Consider the following 21,840-nt stretch of genomic DNA (forward strand, 5'->3'; position numbering starts at 1 on the left):
CTGAGAAGTGAGATCCCTCCCCCACTCTCTCCCGTCCCCTCCCCTGTGCTTTGGTATCAGATCAGAAGGGAGGCAGAGTGTAATAGCTGCTGACCAATGGGTGCGGGGAGGTCTCTGATAGTGATGAGAAGTCCCGATCTTTTCAAGAAAAGATCCAGATTTTTGAACCGAATCTTTGAATCATTTTACTAGGGAAGCAGACTGGGGGTGAAATGACTAGCAGGACAGGACTTTCCCTGCACTGTACATTCTATTCAAGCCTGGCTGCTAGTATAGCAAGCTGTGTGTCAACTTCAGCTAGATTTGCTGTGTAAACGATCTAAACTTTAGATAAGATATATAGACAAGTTACTTGTTATATTTAGCTTTTCATCTCGGATCCACTTTAACTGAGAGGGATATGGATATTTCCTTTTATACAATACAAGTTGCTTGTCAGTCCTGCTAATCTCTTTGGCTGCAGCAGTATCTGAATCACACACCTGAAACAAGCATGAAGCTAACCCAGTCACACTTCAGTTGAGCACCTGATCTGCATGCTTGTTGAAGGGCTGTGGCTAATGGTGCGTACACACTTGAAAGATAAATGAAAGATCTTAGACCAATTTTACCACCTTCAATGTAGTATGAGAGCCATACTCTACACAGTCTATTCGGTACTTATCCGTTAGCCGGGCACATCCGGCAGGTGGCGCTAATTACTATTCCCCCTCCAGGCCGACATAGATAGTAGGGAAAGATGTAACTCAGGTGTAGTTTTGTCGCCACCTAGAGGATGCGCCGGGCTAACGGATAAGTATTCTATTGAGCTGACCTCCCCATCAGATAACATTCTTTGCAAGATGCTGCACACATTCAAAAGATCAGTACCTGAAAAAGATCTGTTCCTGAAAAAGATCCGTTCCTGCAAAATGCATTTATAGTCTACGATATCTGCAGATCTCATACACACCTTGTTTAACAGACATTCATCTGCATATCTGACAATCATCTACAGATCTGAAAATCCATCCTGGTGGATCTGATCTGCAGATGAATGTCTGTTAAACTAGGTGGGTATGAGATCTGCAGATCTTATAGACTTTGGCTATCATTCATAAAGCATTTACGCATGCGGAAATGCTTAAAACAGCTGACTTTACCGACCACTTAGCAAAGTCAGCATTCATAAAGGCTCTTTCCGCATGGAAAAATAACACTACCGAGCAGAGTGATAAATCACCGCCTTGTGCGGTGATTATCGGTACAACTGTAGCAAAATGTTCATTCATGAAGATCACCGCAAGCGGTGTGAGGTCGGGAAGTTCCGCTCCCTCTGATGTGGCGATACCAATGTAAATGAATGGAGACACACAGACCTCCCAGGCAGCTTCAGCAGAGCGGAACACGGAGAAATGTATTAACTCGGCAGCTTCCGTGTCTCCGCAAGCCTACCGCCTGCCTACCGCCAACCTAGTGCGGGGAATCTCCGCACTGCTACCGCAACTGGATACGTTTTCATGAATGCCCACCCGGAAGTCTAAAAATCCGCCAGCGGTGTTTTCCCGCACTGATTCTCTTTACCGACAGCCTGTTCATGAATGATAGACTATGAATGCGTTTTGCAGGAACGGATCTTTTGCAGGAACTGATCTTTTGCAAATACGGATCTTTTGAATGTCTACAGCATCTTTGTGTGCAGCATCTTGCAAAGATTTCTGTCTGATGGGGAGATCAGCTCAATAAAATAGACTGTGTAGGTATGGCTCTCATACTACATGGAAGGTGGTAAAATTGGTCGAAGATCTTTCATTTATCTTTCAAGTGTGTACACGCCATAAGGCTAGTACACACAAGCAATTTTGATTGGCCAATGATTAGTCAATTTTACCACCTCCATGCAGTATGAGGGCCAAACAGAGTTTCAATTTTATGCAGATTATATAGGTAAATGGTCATACTACATGGAGGTGGTAAAAGTGACCAATGACTGGCCTATCAAAATTGCTAGTGTGTACTAGGCTTAAAAGTATTAAGGTGCATACACACATCAGACTATAGTCTTTGGAAAATGAAAGATCACAGACCAATCTTACCACCCTTCATGTAGTATGAGAGCCATACCTTCACAGTCTATTCTATGGAGCTGAACTCCCCATCAGAAAAAAATCTTTGCAAGATGCTGCACACAAACATGCTGCACACACTCAAAAGATCTGTAGCTGCAAAAGATCTGTTCCTGCCAAAAATCCATTCCTGCAAAATGCAATGATAGTCTATGGGATCTGCAGATCCTCATACACACATGATTTAACTGACATTCATCTGCAGATCAGATCCACCAGGATGGATTTTCAGATCTGCGGATGATTGCTTGATCTGCAGATGAATGTCAGTTAAATCATGTGTGTATGATGATCTGCAGATCCCATAGACTATCATTGCATTTTGCAGGAATGGATTTTTGGCAGGAACAGATCTTTTGCAGATACTGATCTTTTGTGTCTGCACAGCATCTGTGTGTGCAGCATCTTGCAAAGATTTTTTTCTGATGTGGAGTTCAGCTCCATAGAAAAGACTGTGTAGAGTATGGCTCTCATACTACATGAAGGGTGGTAAGATTGGTCTGTGATCTTTCATTTTCCAAAGACTATAGTCTGATGTGTGTATGCACCTTTAGATACACAGGCGCAGCAGGAGAGTCAGGCAACTGGTATTATTTTAAAAGGAGAAATCCATATCCTTCTCAGTTTAAGGAAAACAAGAGTTTGCTTTCTTAAAACAGAAAGAATTTGCGATAATTCAGGTTGGAGTGAGCTTGAGATGTCTCCCAGTGCATCACTGCTGAATATATGCAAATTAACCATTGTTGCCCTTAGAAGCTAAACACACCTCCAGACCAGAACAGCTAGAATGCAATGATCTTTCAGCTTGTTAATATGTACAGAGACATAATAATCCAACATGCATAAAGACTGTTTCGGATTGTTTGATCCTCATCAGTGCGTGGCATGGATTAATTTGCCTCTATGGAGTAGGACTTGTAACACCGAGAGGTACAGACTAACCAGCAAGCTCATGGTGAACCAGAACTCATTGGAGTGTGTGAGGGGCTACAATGGTCCTAAAAGCCCCCTTACTAAAATACTAAGGAAAACACCAATATGTCACCAATGTGACGTATGCGCAGTCACCCACAATTCCTGTTCCCTTTGCTGCAGTTTACCATAAAGCCTCAGACCCTGAGGGAACCCTGAAGGCAGTCAGAACTGCAGGCAAAGTAACCTTTTGGATTGGTTGGTGAGTCCACACACAGTCCAATTTCGATTGTATATACAATCGATACAATCTGGGCTCTCATATAGAGGCCAGGTCGCTGCCACCAATCCGCAATAAAGCGTGCGAATGCGCTAAGTCTAACTCTAGCTAAATCCTATAGGAAAAAGGGAGATAGCTAAACTAACAATAATTAGGGCTCTTTCACACTAAGACGTTGCGTTTGATGCGACGTTAAGGTCGCATAACGTACCCCTAACGCAACGTATGTTAGTATTGAAGTTGGACGTTATATTGAACTGCGTTATGCATCTCTTGATGCATACTTTTTGACGCATAGTGATCGAACGAAAAAGGCGCATGCGTCAAATAAAAAAAAAACCATTACTGAGCATGTGCAAACAGTCTAACACAGCTAAATACGAGTATAACGCACAGCATGCTGCACTTTCATTTAACATGCAGCGTTATACTCCAAAGCAACATGGGCACTGTGAACAGCCCATTGATTTTTCATTACTGTGAGTTGTTCTGCGTTAGGGGCTGCTGTAACGTGCGGCTGTAACGTCCCACTGTGAAAGCAGCCTTAATATCAAACCAGTTATAGTAACGTCTCTACGGAGATATGAATCCGTTTACGGAGATTTTTCAGAACAGCACTTAGACGAACGATTTTTAATCGTTTATTTAAAGAAATAATGCAAAGCAAAAATATAGCAATAGAAACAAATCGATACAGAAATAATAAGGATTAAATGGGAAAATAGCTATTGATAGTCTGAGCAATTTGTCAAGTTACCGTGTCCTTTGTGATATGAAGTCCAACAGAAGATATAAAGTCCAATTCTGGAAAGTTCTTTGGGTTAGATATTAGTCCTTTTATAATCCAGCCAAATCCATGATGGTAAAGGATGGCTGGAGTCTCCCCTCAGGCTGAGTGTCAGTCGGTTTTTAACCATCTCTCTGCCAGAGGGTGTGTGGATGGTAACAAGAGAGGTTTCTCCACCCTTAGCAATCTGACCTCAGGCTGCTGAAGTCCGCCCCTATTGTCTGAGGGACAGAATTGGCAGTTTCTCTAATTATGCCATAACTCAGCGGATATCTGACAAATCATATAAAAGCCAACATTTTACATTCCGTCATCATGCGCTGAACCAATCGATATCAAACTCGCTTGGCGTGACTAGAGATGTCGCCAAACCTCCGATTTTCGGTTTGCGAACCCTGTTTGCGAACTGCCGCGGAAGGTTCGGTTGGCACGAACTTCCGCGAACCGCAATAGACTTCATGGGGAGGCGAACCAGAAAGTGATGGAAAAGATGTTTCAAGGTGTCTAACACCTGAGATCTTTCAGTGACTACAAGAGGGGAATTTTTTTCTCAAAAATACCTTATAGATTTTGAGAAAATAATTTTAAAATAACTCCTTCTGATTGTGGGAAAATTAACCGCCCACCGACTTTAACGGTTAATAGCAAAGCCCTCTTTAAGAGCTAGCAACACCAAAATTACTGGGAATGTTAAGAAGAACAGTGGAACAAGAGGAACCTTTTTTTTTTCAAAAAGACCTTATAGTTTTTGAGAAAATCGATTTTAAAGTTAAAAAAGAGTCGATTCATTAAAAAAGAACCGATTCATTAAAAAGATCCGGCTTATTCATGAGCCGTTAGTATAGCAGAGAATGCGTCCTCGGCAGGATGTGAAGCTGCTGGCTCCCGCTGCTGTCTCTCTCCACCTGCCTGCACCTGTCAACCCCCACCTAGGCTGGCACCCCCCCCAGGTGGGGAGAGACAGCGGGAGCTAGCAGCTATGCGTAAGAAAGGATGCATTCTCTGCTATGTGGGTGGGGGGCTTTAGAGATCTTCAATCAACTTAATAGAAGATCGCAACATAAGAGGATACTATAATTCATTGGATCATTGAGGGCTTGTTTCCACTGTTGCGACGCGATTTCGGCCGCATTCCGACGCTTGTAAAAACGCATGCGGATGCGTTTCCACATGCGTTTTTTACCCGCGATTTCGCATGCGATTTCGCATGGCAGGGTGCCATGCGAAATTAACCATGACACTGCCAGGGCTAAATAAAATTGAAAAAGGTGCGAAATCGCACGCGAAATCGCGGGTAAAAACGCATGTAACAAACGCATGCGTTTTTACTATTAAATACATTAGCGGCGATTCGCACGGATTCCCGACGCAGGCAAAAATCGTTGGCTCTTTTGTGCGATTTTTTCACGCTGAAAAAACCGCACCTCAACAACGCTACAGTGGAAACAGGCCCATCCACTTGTATTACATGTGCGGATCTGCATGCGTTGGACGCATGCAGATTCGCGATAGTGGAAACGAGCCCTGACTGAGGATATTGGTGTGGGAATTTTTTTTAAAGGTACAGGTAAGTATTTCTGGTTAATTAAGAAAATTAAAGGACTTTTTTCGTGGTTGTGTTTTTATTTTATTTAACCCTTTGTGGAAATGGTTAAGTGGTATTTTGTACCCCTATACTCATTTCTCCTAGGAGGGGGGTGGGCATCTGGGGTCCCCTTCTTAAAGGGACTCCCAGATGCCACCATGAACCCTCCCCCCCAGGGAGTCGTCGCCCCCACCTCCTCCTGGGGCACCGGAGGTGGGGAAGAGCCCCTTGTCCATGGATTGGACAAGGGCTCCGGGGGGGGGGGGGGAAGGCTTGGCCGCCCCTCCCCCCCCCCCGGAGCCCCCCATACCATGGACCATGCGGGCTGGTATAGCTCAGGGTGCGAAGCCCCAGTCGGCCGGGGCTCCGCATTCTGGCTATCCCAGCCTGCATGGGGAAAAGGGTTACAGATGCTCGGAAGGGGGGACCCCACGTCATTTTTTTTTTCAGATTTCCCACACTCAGCACATACATTTTTTTTAAAGGACTTACGAGGCCACAAGTATGAAAAAAGTTAAATACCATTTCATAATCCAGATCCATGGAGGACGCCATCTGCGCCCTCCCGTTCATTCCGCCATGGCACCCGCAGTAATACCGGCCCCGGTCGGGTCCCGACCTCTCCAAACGGGTCGGGTTCTCATTCCCCCCTCAATATGGCTGCCACAGATTGCCGCGGCTGCGCAGTCCGCATAGACGCAATTGCGGCTGCGCAGCTCTAGGGCCTCCTCCTGATGTTTTCAATGTATGCACGCATATTGATGACGCCGCAGGAGGAGGAACTAGAGCTGCGCAGCCGCAAATGAGTCTTTGCGGACTGCGCAGCCGCGGCAATCTGTGGTGGCCATATTGAGTGGGGAATGAGAACCCGACCCGTTCGGAGAGTCGGGAGTCGGACCCGACCGGGGCCGGTATTACTGCGGCAGCCATGGCAGAATGAATGGGAGGGCGCAGATGGCGTCCTCCATGGATCTGGATTATGAAAAGGTATTTAACTTTTTCATATTTGTGGCCTCGGAAGTCCTTTAAATATTGTTTCCTGCTATCTTTTTAACATATGCTGCAAATTTGGTGTTGTTATGGTTATGGGGGTGCACTGCAAAAGTGCTGAAGTTTGCCATTGGCTTTCATTGGGCTCCCTAATTCACTTTCAAAAATTTCAAATCTTTTCAAAGGGCAATGGCTCAGCAGTGGCAAATTTTGTAGCATTGTAGGGACTTTTCGGGGGCTCAGGACTGGTGAGTTTGGGGCCCCTAGGCCAAAGAGGTCATAGCCTAGGGTCACAAAAACCTGTTTATTTGGGCAATGTCAATGGTGGAGATTCTGACGAACATAAATCGCAGCCATGGCTGTTAGCAACGTTTGAATCTCACGACATGTCTCATGCAGATAGAAGACATATTGTTATACTTTTACTCCAAAGTTGGGTTCCCTACATCTCTGCAAATCAGAGTTACAGGGGTGCAAAAGTGGTAAAATCTCAAATCTTTTCAAAGGGCAATGGGTCAGCAGTGGCAAAACTTACCAGTCATGACCCCCCTAAGAGTTCCTACAATGCTAGAAAATTTGCCACTGCTGAGCCATTGCCCTTTGAAAAGATTTGAGATTTTTGAAAGTGAAATAGGAGGCCCAATGAAAGCCTATGGGGGATTTTACCACTTTTGCACCCCTGTAACTCTGGTTTTCAGAGATGTAGGGAACCCAACTTTGAAATAAAAGTATAACAATATGCCTTCTATCTGCATGAGACATGTCGTGAGATTCAGACGTTGCTAACGGCCATGGCTGCAATTTATGTTCGTCAGAATCTCCACCATTGACATTGCCCAAATAAACAGGTTTTTGTGACCCTAGGTTATGACCTCTTTGGCCTAGGGGCCGAAACTCACCAGTCATGATCCCCCTAAGAGTTCCTACAATGCTAGAAAATTTGCCACTGCTGAGCCATTCATTGCCTTTTGAAATGGTGTGAGATTTTGTAAAGTTAAATAGGAGGCCCAATGAAAGCCTATGAGGGATTTTACCACTTTTGCACCCCTGTAACTCTGGTTTGCAGAGATGTAGAGAACCCAACTTAGGAGTAAAATTCTAACAATATGCCTTCTACCTGCATGAGACATGTCGTGAGATTCAGACGTTGCTAACGGCCATGGCAGCGGTTTATGTTCGTCAGAATCTGCACCATTGACATAGCCCAAATAAACAGGTTTATGTGACCCTAGGCTATGACCTCTTTGGCCTAGGGGCCCGAAACTCACCAGTCATGATCCCCCTAAGAGTTCCTACAATACTAGAAAATTTGCCACTGCTGGGCCATCGCCCTTTGAAAGGATTTAAGATTTTTGAAAGTAAGATAGGGAGCCTAATGGAATTCAGCACTTTTGCCCCTATCATTCTGGTTGGTTATCATCACCCGCCAACTTTAGAGGTTAATAGCAAAGGCCCCTTACATCCTAGCAACACCAAATTTGCAGGATATGTTAAAAGGATAGTAGGAAGCAATATTTAACGGACTTCCGAGGCCACAAATGTGAAAAAAGTTAAATACCTTTTCATAATCCAGATCCATGGAGGACGCCATCCCCGCCCTCCCGTTCATTCCGCCATGGCTCCCGCAGTAATACCGGCCCCAAACGGGTCGGGTTCTCATTCCCCCCTCAATATGGCCGCCACAGATTGCCGCTACCATGGCGGAATGAACAGGAGGGCGTGGATGGCATCCTCAATGGATCTGGATTATGAAAAGGTATTTAACTTTTTTTCACGTTTGTGGCCTCGGAAGTCCTTTGAATTTTTTTTTTTTTATTATTTTTATGTGCTGTGCGTGGGAAATCTAAAAAAAATGGTGTGGGGTCCCCTTTCCCGAGCCTCTGTAACCCCTTGTCCCCCATGCAGGCTGGGATAGCCAGAATGCGGAGCCCCGGCCGACTGGGGCTTCGCACCCTGAGCTATACCAGCCCACATGGTCCATGGTATGGAGGGGCTCCGGGGGGGAGGGGCGGCCAAGCCTTCTTTTCCCCCTCGGAGCCTTTGTCCAATCCATGGACAAGGGGCTCTTCCCCACCTCCGGTGCCCCAGGAGGAGGTGGGGGGCGACAACTCCCTGGGGGGGGTTCATGGTGGCATCTGGGAGTCCCCTTTATGAAGGGGACCCCAGATGCCCACCCCCCTCCCAGGAGAAATGAGTATAGGGGTACACAGTAGCCCTTACCCATTTCCACATAGGGTTAAATGAAATAAAAACACAACCATGAGAAATGTATTTTATTATTCTAAATGAACCATAAATACTTACCTGTACCTTTAAAAAAAATTCCCACGCCAATATCCACGGTAAATGATCCAACGAACAATGTATCCTCTTATGTTGCGATCTTCAATTAAGTTGATTGAAGATCTCTGACGCTTCCCACATACCAGAGAATGCGTCCTTTCTGACGCATAGCTGCCGGCTCCTGCTGTCTCTCCCCACCTCCTCACCTGTCACCCTCACCTAGCCTGGCACCCGGTGCACTGGGTGCCAGGCTAGGTGAATGTGACAGGTGCAGGCAGGTGGGGAGAGACAGCAGCGGTGCAGGCAGCTTCACGTCCTGCTCAGGACGCATTCTCTGCTATACTAACAGTTCATGAATCATCCGCTTCTTTTTAATGAATCGGTTCTTTTTTTTATGAATCGGCTCATTTTACTTTGAAATTTTAAAATTGATTTTCTCAAAAAGTATAAGGTTTTTTTGGAAAAAAAAAATATTCCTCTTGTTCCCACTATGCCAATTAACATTCCCAACAATTTTGGTGTTTTTACTATGTAAGGGGACTTTGCTATTAACCGCTAAAGTCGGCGGCCATTAAAGTCTATGGGCGAACCGAACTTTGAAAAAAGGTTCCCTGTTCTCTGCGAAGGCGAACCACCCGAAGTTCGCCAGCGAACCGTTCGGGACATCTCTAGGAGTAACACCTTCCCTGCCTATGTAATCGATATCTCAGGCTGTCAGGCAACTATGTGATCGATTAACGTCTCAGGAGGTGTGCTGCGCTGGTCGCATGACGCACTGCGAGTTGTGGACCGCTGAGCCCAAACAGTTCCGCAATATCCATCGAATTATGGACTACTGTGAAATAAGATATCAAAAGTTCATTAAGGGACATGTATCTGGGTATCTGCAGGACAGGCTACAGGCAGGAATGTCACCTAATGATTTTACGATGCGTTCCTATATCCTGCTTCTTATCAGAAGTTCTTTGTAGTAGGAACCAGTGACTCTGCCATCATGGTTTATGGACCCCTAGCTAGGGAGGCATAAACACCACATCATTTCCTCTAATGTGTGGCTGGCTTGAACATGCAGAATGTTTTCTTGTCCATATCTCTTTTTATCAATACCTTTGAAGTAGATTTGTGAGCTATGTAAATGCTCTGTTTTGGTTTTTTTTGTTTATTGGGGCTCCCTCTAGGGAACAATGACTGTGTAAAGTGGATCTGTTGCTTTATGGCTCCCTTGCTAGGGAGAGATATACATCTCTTCCCTGTGCAGTGCAGCAGAAGTCTGGGCTGAAATCAACACTGTTTTTTTCTATAAACAGGCTAATGAATTTAAAGGGGTGCTCCAGATCATACTTTGGGCGCATTTAGATGCGCTTGCTGCAATGGCGTTCGCGAAATCGTGACACCTCCCCCCGAACTTTTTGCGGTAGGGCTAGGCATTCCCACAATGCCTTGAACTGAGCAACTTACTCCTTTGGTGTTGTAGGGTTCGCCACAGCGAGAAAGGCCATCTGCGTTTTGGTGGCGACTCTCAGCCTTATGCTGGATTGTGAAATCGTACTGCTGTAGTGCCAGGCTCCAACGTAGGAGTTTCCCGTTGCTACCCGCAGTGCGATTCAGCCAATCAGTGATGACCGTAAAGGTCCGTCCATAAAGGTACGATTGTAACTTCTGGAGGGCCCACACAATCGCCAGGCACACTTTCTCAGTTGTAGCGTACGCTACTTCCCTGGGGAGTAACTTGCGGCTCAGGTAGACGACAGGGTGTTCGTTTCCTGTCGCGTCCACCTGGCTGAGAACGGCTCCTAAACCAAAGTCAGATGCATCGGTTTGTACGATAAACCGACGGCTAAAGTCTGGGGCTTGAAGGATGGGAGCGCTAGCCAGTGCCTCATTCAAGGCCCGAAAGGCCTCTTCGCAGTGTGGGGTCCACTGTACAGTTTGGGGTTGTTTCTTACCCAGAGGCGGGACAAGGTCCTCCAGCACCCAAGGCTGAGACAGCAAAGTGCGCCCCCCCATCCCACCCACCCTAGCCGTCACACACTGATTGCTATTAGACTAGTAGGTGCCCCAAGGCCCCCAACCTCCCCAACACCTTAATCTCTAGTTATCTGGCTTGCAGTCACTGTCATGTATACCCTTTTCTTATTTCTTTCTGCTTCAAACACAATTGGGAATGACAGCTGAATGAATTGTGCGCCCCCTCCTACACTGCGCCCTGAGGCTGGAGCCTCTCCAGCCTCTGCCTCGGCCCGGCCCTGTTCTTACCCATCGCTTCAGTCAGGGGTTTGGCCAGGGTACTATAGTTTGGAACAAACTTCCTATAGTATCCTGCCGTCCCCAAGAAAGCCTACACCTGTTTCTTGGTGACAGGTCGTGGCCATGACAGGATGGCATCAATCTTTCCTGTCTCAGGCCTCAGTTGCTGATTTCCAATTCGGTGTCCAAGGTACTGTACTTCGGTCATGCCAATTTGACATTTGCTGGGCTTTACGGTCAGATTGGCAGTGCACAGTTTTTCTAATACCTGTGCTAGGTGGTGAAGGTGGTCCTCCCAGGTTGGGCTGAATACGGCGATATCATCCAGATATGCAACCGCAAAACCGTGCATTCCTTCCAGCAGGTCATTCATAGCCCACTGAAAGGTGGCCGGAACATTCTTCATACTGAAAGGCATCACAGTAAGTTCATAGAGGCCAAAGGGTGTGATGAATGCCGATTTCCCTCGTGCGTTAGGCACGAAGGGAATCTGCCAGTATCCACGGCTCAAGTCCATGATTGTTAGGTAGCTGGCAGAGGCCAGCTGATCTAGCAGTTCATCGATTCGAGGCATGGGATACACATCGGTTGTGGTGATGTCATTCAGCCTCCTGTAGTCAACACAGAACCGCGTGGTCTTGTCCTTCTTGGGAACCAGGACGACCGGTGCAGCCCATGGACTAGAGGATTTCTGTATGACTCCTAACTGCAGCATCTCCTCAATCTCTTGCTTCATTTGTGCCTGCACCTCCGGAGAGGTCCAATAGGGGATTTGCCGTATAAGCTTGTGGGTCCCCATATCTACCCTGTGGACTGCTAAAGTGGTTTGCCCAGGGGTTCCCGAGAATGGGCTCTATTCTCAAAGAGGCCAAATCACCGCAAAATATTATCGCAAAATTACCGCCAGCGGTAATCTCCGCATTTTTTCTGCCTTCACTAAAATTTTCCACATGTTTGCCGCATGCGGTAAAAAGAGTGCGGAAACGGCAATTAAACATGCGGTAAAAAGGTTGCATGAAAAATAGTTTAAAAATAGAAAATTCAAAGTGCACCAAGCACAGCACTTAAGCCTCCAGATCAATGGGATGCGAAATATATCACCTACTACTTGTAGGTGATAAAAAAAAATCGGTAATTAACGCTGAAATAATGCGTCTGAAATATTTTGTGAATGTGGTTTTTTGGCGAAAATACCGACTTTTACGGAACTTTTTCCGCATTACTACCGCACATTTACCGCATGCGGAAACAACATGCGGAAAATTTTGTGAATCTCAACATGGCAATATTTTGGTCGCAAATTTCCCACACTGACTTTACCGCATGCGGGAAGTCATTGAGAATAGAGCCCAATGTGTGCCTATAGGTGTTTAGCACTTTGGCCAGCTGGGCTTGCTGGGAGTGTGAAAGATGGGGGTTGACATTCAAGTCGTCAGCCACTTCTCGTATGCCCGCTAGCATGTCTGGCAGTGGCACTGTCTTCCCTTAGATCTGAGACAGTAGAAGACGCCTTAATTGGAATCTTCACGCGTGTGGGCCACCATACACTCCAACGAGTTCTGGTTCACCATGAGCTTGCTGGTTAGTCTATACTTCTCAGTTTAGGTTCCCTTTATAGAATAGTATGTTCATGTTGAAGAAAAAAAACCTTTTTGCATTTTTGTACTTTCACATTGTTATTTTATTATTGTGTTAATTAAAACGTTATTTAAATCCAACTCTGTAATGTGTCATTATTTTCGTAGTTGTATGTGTGTTGACCCATACATCTATCATTACTCCTCCTGTCTCCCTCTCCTTCTGTGGTGTGTACTGTATGCAGCACAGCAACACACAGGATCTATTAAAGGAGTACTGTGGGGGTTTTTAAAAAGAAAAACTGACACTTACTTGGGGCATCTACCGACCCCCTGAAGACATTAAGTTCCGTGCCGTCCCTGCAGGATCTTCCATTCCCCGACACCGGTCATGGTGTCATTAGTCGTCTAACTAGACGAATATCACTGCGGCTGCGCAGCCAGGGCCGTGTGTGTGTGTCCTCGCTCATGATCGTGTCATCGGGACATACTGCACAGTACAAAGCTTTCTCAAACTGCTCCTGCGCAGTAAGCTTCCGATGACACGATCGGGAGCAAGGACATGCAGTGATAATGACACCATGACAAGCGCAAGATCCTGCAGGGACGACGCGGGAGTTGATGTCTTCAGGGGGCTGGTAGAAGCCCCAGGTAAAGGTAGCCATACACTGGTCGATTTGCCATCAGATTCGACCAACAGATAGATTCCTCTCTGATCGAATCTGATCAGAGAGGCAGGCTCGTACTGACCCACCGAACTGCAGATGAAAAGTTTGGTGGGCCCCTCCTCCTGGTGGCCCCAGAGCGGGCACAGCGCAGGAAGGGGGGAAATTGGGCACACAGAGCGGCCGGGAGGGGGGGAAGCTTCCCCCCCCTCCCTCACCTAGGGGCCTACCTTCCGCGCTCCCCCTTCCGCACTCCCCCTCCCTTAAAAATTGCAGCCAGCGGCAGCGAGCGAGGAATAGCTTTATCAGCATGATAAGATGAGATCCATCGCTCTGCGTGCCGCTGGCTGGTCTGGTCTCCTGCAATGCACTGTATCCAATCACACTCTCGCAGTACTTCCTGTGAGAGCGGGATTGGACACAGTGCATTGCAGACCAGACCAGCCAGCAGGCATGCAGAGCGATGGATCTTCTCATCTCATCATGCCAGTAAGCTATTCCCCGCTTGCTGCCGCTGGCTGCAATTTTGGAGGGAGGGGGAGTGCGGAAGGGGGAGCACGGAAGGGGGGCCCCTAGGTGAGGGAGGGGGGAAGCTTCCCCCCTTCCTGCCGCTCTGTGCCCACTGCCCCCCCTTCCAAGCTGGGGGGGGGGGACTTAGACCTGGCTGCTGCCTACCTAACTGGGACACCTGTGACCTGCCTACCTAAACGGGGGGGCTCCTCTGTGCCCACTGCACCCCCTTTCAGCATGGGGGCCCTCACTAACTGGGGACCTGCCTTTGTGGGGATATCTGCCGCCAATCTAATTGTATTTTGTGGGGATATCTGCTGCCAAACAGATTGTATTTTGTGGGGATATCTGCTACCAATCTAATTGCATTTTGTGGGGATATCTGCCACCAATCTGATTGTATTTTGTTTGGAAAAATGCCGCCAATATGATTGCATTTTGTGGGAATATCTGCCGCCAATCTATTTGCATTTTGTGGGGATATCTGCCGCCAATCTAATTGCATTTTGTGGGGATATCTGCCACCAATCTGATTGTATTTTGTTGAGAAATCTGCCCCAATTTGATTGCATTTTGTGGGGATATCTGCTGCCAATCTAATTGCATTTTGTGGGGATATCTGCCGCCAATCTAATTGCGTTGTGGGGATATCTGCCACCAATCTGATTGTATTTTGTTGGGAAATCTGCTGCCAATTTGATAGCATTTTGTGGGGATATCTGCCGCCAATCTATTTGCATTTTGTGGGGATATCTGCCGCCAATCTGATTGCATTTTGTCGGAAAATCTGCTGCCATTTGACTACTTGATAAGTTATCATGAGGCATGTAACTACTTGATTATTTTATCTAAAATGTATCTGGTCAGACCTAATCTCTGTGAATAACACCGCTACTTATTTTGTGTTTTTTTTTTTTTTTTTAAAGTTTGCCCATGACTCATCATGACCACGCCGATGTTCCAGTGCGTGGTGATGCCTATTTATTTTTGCTGCCGCATGTGGACATATCCCTATTGGAGACTGTCCTCAGAAGTGCTTACAATCTACTCCTTACCATAAAATCATGCAAAATTTCGGGAGTACATGTGTATGCGAGCCCAAAATGAGGGGGGGGCCCAGGCTGAAACTCCCTCGGTGGGCCCTTAGTGTCCCAGTCCGACCCTGCAGAGAGGGATCATATGGCTGCCTTTACTGCAAACAGATTGTGAATCGATTTCAGCCTGAAACCGTTCACAACCTGTGGTGGTACTGCCGCTGCCCCCCCCCCATACATTACCTGCTCCGCCGGCGCGACTCCCCAGGTCTCCGCTGTCTTCTTCTCCGCCCTGGTCTGGTCTCCGGGTCCGGTCACTTCTTCCTGTCTGGGGGAAGTTTAAACAGTAGAGCGCCCTCTACTGTTTAAACTTCCTGCCGGGACTGGAAGAAGTGAAGCATGCCGGAGACCAGACCAGAGCGGAGAAGAAGACAGCGGAGTGCTGGGGAGTCGTGCCGGCGGAGCAGGTAATGTATTGCAGCTGTATTGCGTCGGTCGTCGGGCACACGAACGCCTCTAGCGACACGCTCCCTACCTGCGGGCGATGGACGGTAATTTTCCGCACGGAGCGATCGATCTACTTCGGGACAAAATAGATCGAAATTTTGCGTGTAGCGTGAACGATGTGACAGCAGATTCGATCCCAGTGATTGAATCTGCTGTTGATCGGCGTTAGTGTCCTATCTTGTTTTTAAAAAACCCCACAGTACGCCTTTAAAGGACTTCCGAGGCCAAATAAAAAAAAAGTTAAATACCTGCATCATATTTGAAGGCACGAAGGACGCCGTCCGCGCCCTCCATGCCGGTCCGCCGGGTCCCCGCCACTCAATAGCCCCCCGGGCCGGCTCCCGACCTCACGGCACAGGTCAGGCTCTCCTGCCTCTACAAACATGGCTGCATGAGCTGGCCGCGCTTGTGCAGTCCGTATAGCCGTGAGTGCGGCTGCGCAGCTCTAGGGCCAACCCCTCCTCCCCATCCATGCTACAGGAAGCCGGCCCGGGGGGCTATTGAGCGGCGGGGACCCGACGGAATGGCACGGAGGGCGCGGACGGCGGCGTCCGTGCCTTCAAATATAATGCCGGTATTTAACTTTTTTTTTTTTATTTGTCCTCGGAAAACCTTTAAAGAGAACCTGAGGTGAGAAGGATATGGAAGCTGCCATATTTATTTCCTTGTAAACCATGCCAGTTACCTGGCAGCCCTGCTAATCATCTGGCATAAGTAGTGTCTGAGTCAAAACCCAGGAACAAGCATATGGCAAATTCAGTAAAACCTGAGTCAGAGTACCTGATCTGCTGCATGCTTGTTCAAGGTCTATGACTAAAAGTATTAGAGACACAAGGTCAGCAGGGCTGCCAGGCAACTGGTATTGTTTAAAAGCAAATAAATATGGCAGCCTCCAAATACCTCTCACCTTGCCAGCAGTGATAGTGGGTGTGTGAGGACACATGGCCAGCAGTGATAGTGGGTGTGGCCAGCAGTGATAGTGGGTGTGTGAGGACACATGGCCAGCAGTGATAGTGGGCGTGTGAGACTTCTGTCCTACTGGGAACTAGCTTGTGTTCCATTTTTCCTTAATGACCTCAATTCACTAAGCAATTGAGTCTAGTCTACAGATGGTTTTTAGTCTACTGATGGTTTGGTGTAATGTTTTAAGCCCCATCTACACAATACGATTCTTTGTGCGATTCGATTACGATTCTATTTAGGATCGATTAAATCCGACATGTCCGATCGGGATTCGATTTGATTCAATTCAATTTACCATTGTTTTGCAATGGCAAATCGAATCAAATCCCATTCAGACATGTCGGATTTAATTGGATCGTAAATAGAATCGTAATCAAATCGCACAAAGAATTGTATCGTGTAGATTGGGTTGTAGACCTGCATTCAGACCTGGTCTAACATTCAGAAATGACAATTCACAAAGGCAAACAAGGAGTAACCACGCCCACTTCTTCTGACAGAGATTAGACCAGCTGATTTCTTGTCAGTAAAGTAATTCTGTGAGGTATTTTAGATGCGAGGATGGAACTTTTTGAATTATGCAGGAGTTTAATTGCATGCAGGGAAGAGCTCATCAAAGGAGAAGGATGTCAGTCATAGCTACTTGTTTGTGAATTGCATCTTTTGATCATTTCCCCTGCTTTACCCACCTAATTACTAAATGGTTTAGACCAGGCATGGGCAAACTTAGCCCTCCAGCTGTTAAGGAACTACAAGTCCCACAATGCATTTGTCTTTATGAGTCATGACTGTGGCTGTAAGACTCCTGCAATGCATTGTGGGACTTGTAGTTCCTTAAAGGGGCACTACAACGAAAAACTGTAAAATATGTGCAAACATATACAAATAAGAAGTACATTTCTTCCAGAGTAAAATGAGCCATAAATTACTTTTCTCCTATGTTGCTGTCACTTACAGTAGGCAGTAGAAATCTGACAGAAGTGACAGGTTTTGGACTAGTCCATCTCTTCATAGGGGATTCACAGCAAGGATTTTATTCTTTATAAAGATATTCCCTAAAAAGGATTTAAACAGTGATGCTGTCCAGCTTCCGTTCCCTACACAGTTTTTTGGCAGTTGGACAAAGCAACTGCCATTCACTAAGTGCTTTTGAAAATAAATATATCCCTGAGAATCCCCTACGAAGAGACGGACTAGTCCAAAACCTGTTGCTTCTGTCAGATTTCTACTACCTACTGTAAGTGACAGCAACATAGGAGAAAAGTAATTTATGGCTCGTTTTACTCTGGAAAAAACGTATTTCTTATTTGTATATGTTTGCACATATTTTAAATTTTACAGTTTGTCGCTGTAGTGCCCCTTTAACAGCTGGAGGGCCAAGTTTGCCCATGCCTGGTTTAGACCAGGTCTACAGACAGGCCTAAAACATTTGGTAATAGTGAATTCCCCTTTGATGCAACTGACCAAACCATCAGTAGACTAAAAACCATCAGTAGACTAGTCTAAACTGCTTAGTGAATTTAGTCTAATGAGTTTGTTTCAACACGTACACGCTGTTTTCAATGAAAACCAAAAACAAGCATAAAACAGAAAAATCCGTCACAGTGGCAATGTACTGCTGTATTTAGAAGCAGAATTACTGGCCTTCAAGGTTTTTGTATATCAGATTACAAATAGTTACAGTAAAGCTGTAACTGAATAGCTACTGTAACAAAAACGCCAGGAAAACCGCCCTGATCTAGCATTTTTCAAAGCTGTTTTCCACTTTCCTATACTTTAACATTGAGGCAGAAATGCCTCAGAAATCTAAAAAAAATGCTGCAACCCCTGAGTTTAGGTGCGTACACACATGCGACTATAGTCGTTTGAAACGATCGATCCCCGATCATTTCAAACGCCGATCGTTTAAAAAACAACATCCAATGATCATTAAGTCAACGATGGACGAGCTAGATCGCTAAAAACAAAAGATCTGCCTTGGCAGATTTTTTTTAAACGACGATCGTTTGCAAAAGTAGTACATCATTAGAAAACAGTCGTTCGTACTAAGCTTGACGTGCGCATTTTGTTATATCTCCATAGAACCTTTCATTTTTATGTGCAAGCACAAGGTTGCTTTTCGTGATGTAACGTTCGTTCCATTAATGTGTCCTGTGACATGTTAATTGCTACATGATTATACCATAATTGTCAATTTAACAGGACAGAGTGTATTTTTGTATGTTTTGTCAACGCTATATTATGTAAATGCTCTACCTACATACCTACAGTATGAAATCTTGTACTGTAATGTAATATACTTAACGTTTACTTTACAGTGTAATGTACGTTTTGAACCATTCGTTACGTGCGGGCTGAACTTGCTATGATGTCACTTCCAGGTACAGTATGTGACGTTGTTCCGGATCGGTTGATAACAAACAATCAGATCGTTACACACCTTTAAGAGGAAATATATATGGCAGCCTCCATCTCCCTCTCAGTTGAGGTGTCCTTTACTTTTGAGAGGTCTGTTTGACCAACACAAATAGAGCATCTATGGGAGTATTTGACATGAAAGCATGAAGAGTAAGTATATTTTTTTTCTAACAGGTTTAACATCTTCCAGCTGTCAAGAAGTAAAGTGTGGAAAGTTGAAGTTTAAATAATTTTAAAGCCAATACAGCATATAATTGTAATATATTGATTGTAATTTTTGATATGTACAGATTTGGGGGTTAATATGTCTGGAATATGTATTGTTATATTTTGAAATCAGTAGATATGGGGATGGAGATTATAGAACGTATACTACGGCGGGAAGTGTTGCTGGAGATGACGGTTAACCTCCTCAGCGGTATGAACGACTATACACGTCCATCACCGCCGGAGGTCGCCGCTCAGGCCCTGCTGGGCCGATTTGAGCGAAATAAAAAGCAGCACATGCAGCCGGCACTTTGCCAGCCGCGTGTGCTGCCTGATCGCCGACGCTCTGCGGCGATCCGCCGCGAGTAGCGGCGAAAGAGGGTCCCCCCAGCCGCCCGAGCCCTGCGCAGCCGGAACGCCAGCGCTAAGGGCTGGATCGGAGGCGGCTGACGTCCATGACGTCACTCCGCTCGTCGCTATGGCGACGATGTAAGCAAAACAAGGAAGGCTGCTCATTGCGGCCTTCCTTGTTTATTCTGGTCGCCGGAGGCGATCAGAATGACGCTTCCGGAGCGCCCTCTAGTGGGCTTTCATGCAGCCAACTTTCAGTTGGCTGCATGAAACAGTTTTTTTTTTAATTAAAAAAAAACCCTCCCGCAGCCGCCCTGGCGATCTTAATAGACCGCCAGGGAGGTTAACGTGACAATCAAGATCTCCACAAATATATACTGTATAAGCGCACACCCTAGAGGTGGATTCCGGATATATATATTTGGACTAATTTGTGAATGCAGAAAGTGTGAAGATATTAGTGGAAATACCGCTTTAATTAAGGACCGGGCTTTTTGCCTGATCTGTGCAGCGTGGGCTCTCCAGCCCACAGCACAGATCAGGTTTGCAGCATAGCAATCAGACTTCCCCCTTTTTTCCCCGCTAGGGGGATGTCCTGCTGGGGGAGGGGATCAAAGCCCCCCTCCGCAGCGATTTCCGCCCTCTCTGCCCTTACCTGCTTCTCCCGCAGGCTATGGGCTGCGCAGGACGGATATCCGTCCTGCGCCGTGTAGGATAGGCTTCAGCCTATCAGAATGCGGCGATCGCCAGCCAATCAGAGGCCGGGGATCGCCGATACTGCGCTGATGCGCAGCAGCTCCGTATGATGTAAACAGCGGGGATGTCTTCCCCGCGTGTTTACATTTAGCCTGCGAGCCGCGACCGGCGGCTCGCAGACTGTTCACGGAGACACCCTCCGTGAAATGACATGGAATGGCCGCTCGTACAAGCGGCCAGTTCCATGTAAAACCACTTACGACCAGCCGGCGTTAGGCGGTCGTTAAGTGGTTAATAGAGAGGAAGAGGGAGGAGCTTTGGTTTGAACGTCAGTATATAAGTATGGCACCCGGTCCAGAGACCCTGAGAGACTCTGATGAAGACGGTCGCTACCATTGAAACAATCTAATACTGCAGTAGAAGTGGAGGGGCGCCCCAATTCTATCTACCTACTAGTCCACCTTTTCCCCCCGCTGAGAAGTGCGGACGGCGGAGTGCCAGCACGAGTGGAACGCAGGGAAGTGGCTAGAGCAGTGTAAGTGAGACGCACTGGAGGAAGTTACGTCATCACCCAGGAGCGAAGGACCAGAAGTTGATGCCGGAGCGGAGACGTCTGTATAAGGACGACTCACCGCTGCTAACACTACTGAATGGCCACCCGGATTGGGTATTTCGGAGAGTATTGAACGGGACCCACGGCATCCGGGACTTAACTACCGGGATCGGTCTACTGAGAAAGGCCACGGAAGGTGAGATACGACCCATAGCTGATCCCAGACCAGTATGTGAGATTACCTATTTGGAAGAGATTGATTGATCATTGAAATAGGAACTTATTGCTAAGGAATACACATTACTTCCATCATCTAGATATCTGGTGGATCGCAGGAGATGTGAACGAATTGTATGGAAACATTTTTGCTCAGAACTCTAGGCCTCTTTTTGTGATTTTTTTATATTTTCAATTTTTATTTTTAGCTTGGAATTTTTTAATAAAAGGAATTTTAATTACATTTTTCTTTTTAGGGGGAACCAGTACGCTCTGGTATGTTTGTATGTGTGTGAATAGTGAATGAATGAAAAACAATTAAAGGTTTTCAAGTGTAATTGTTTTATGTAACAAATAGATATAGAATCATGATTTTTCAAAATAGGCATTGATTATTACATCCAGCGCACCTCTTAACATACAAAATAAATCAAGTAACTCAAATAAAAAAAAGGAGTTACCCTCGATTTCATTGAAAAACAAATCTAGTTCAGAAATGTATAACATAAAGTGCATCTACAAATTAAAGAGACACTGAAGCGAAAAAAAATATATGATATAATGAATTGGTTGTGTACTATAAATAATTACTAGAAGATTAGCAGCAAAGAAAATATTCTCATATTTTTATTTTCAGGTATATAGTGTTTTTTCTAACATTGCATCATTCTATAATATGTGCAGATTACACAACACTCAGCATTCAAAAATGATTCTTTCAGAGCAGTCTGTGAACTAATGACCTCTCCTCTGGCAGATAAAAATACATTTGTTTACTTACAGTTGAGATAATAAAAAGTCAGAAGACAGCCCTCTCCAGGACTTTGAAAGTCTTAAGCTGGCCATACACTAGGCCGATTCCCAGCCGATCGACAGCAGATTCGATCACTGGGATCGAATCTGCTGTCACATCGTTCCCGCTACACGCTAAATTTTGATCTAGCCCGTCCGATC

At 46.0% G+C, this 21,840-nt stretch overlaps 1 protein-coding gene across 1 annotated transcript in view; it reads right to left on the reverse strand.

The window, feature by feature from the left end:
* Positions 1–21,840, reverse strand: part of LOC137536781 (zinc finger protein 658B-like) — a 73,086-nt gene that overhangs the window by 22,066 nt on the left and 29,180 nt on the right. The window contains exon 6 of the mRNA XM_068258984.1: positions 11,389–12,002. Coding sequence (XP_068115085.1) covers positions 11,389–12,002 — 614 coding nt within the window. The remainder of the gene's footprint in view (positions 1–11,388; positions 12,003–21,840) is intronic.

The sequence above is a fragment of the Hyperolius riggenbachi genome, chromosome 10 (genome assembly GCF_040937935.1).
Source record: "Hyperolius riggenbachi isolate aHypRig1 chromosome 10, aHypRig1.pri, whole genome shotgun sequence".
Lineage (NCBI taxonomy): Eukaryota > Metazoa > Chordata > Amphibia > Anura > Hyperoliidae > Hyperolius > Hyperolius riggenbachi.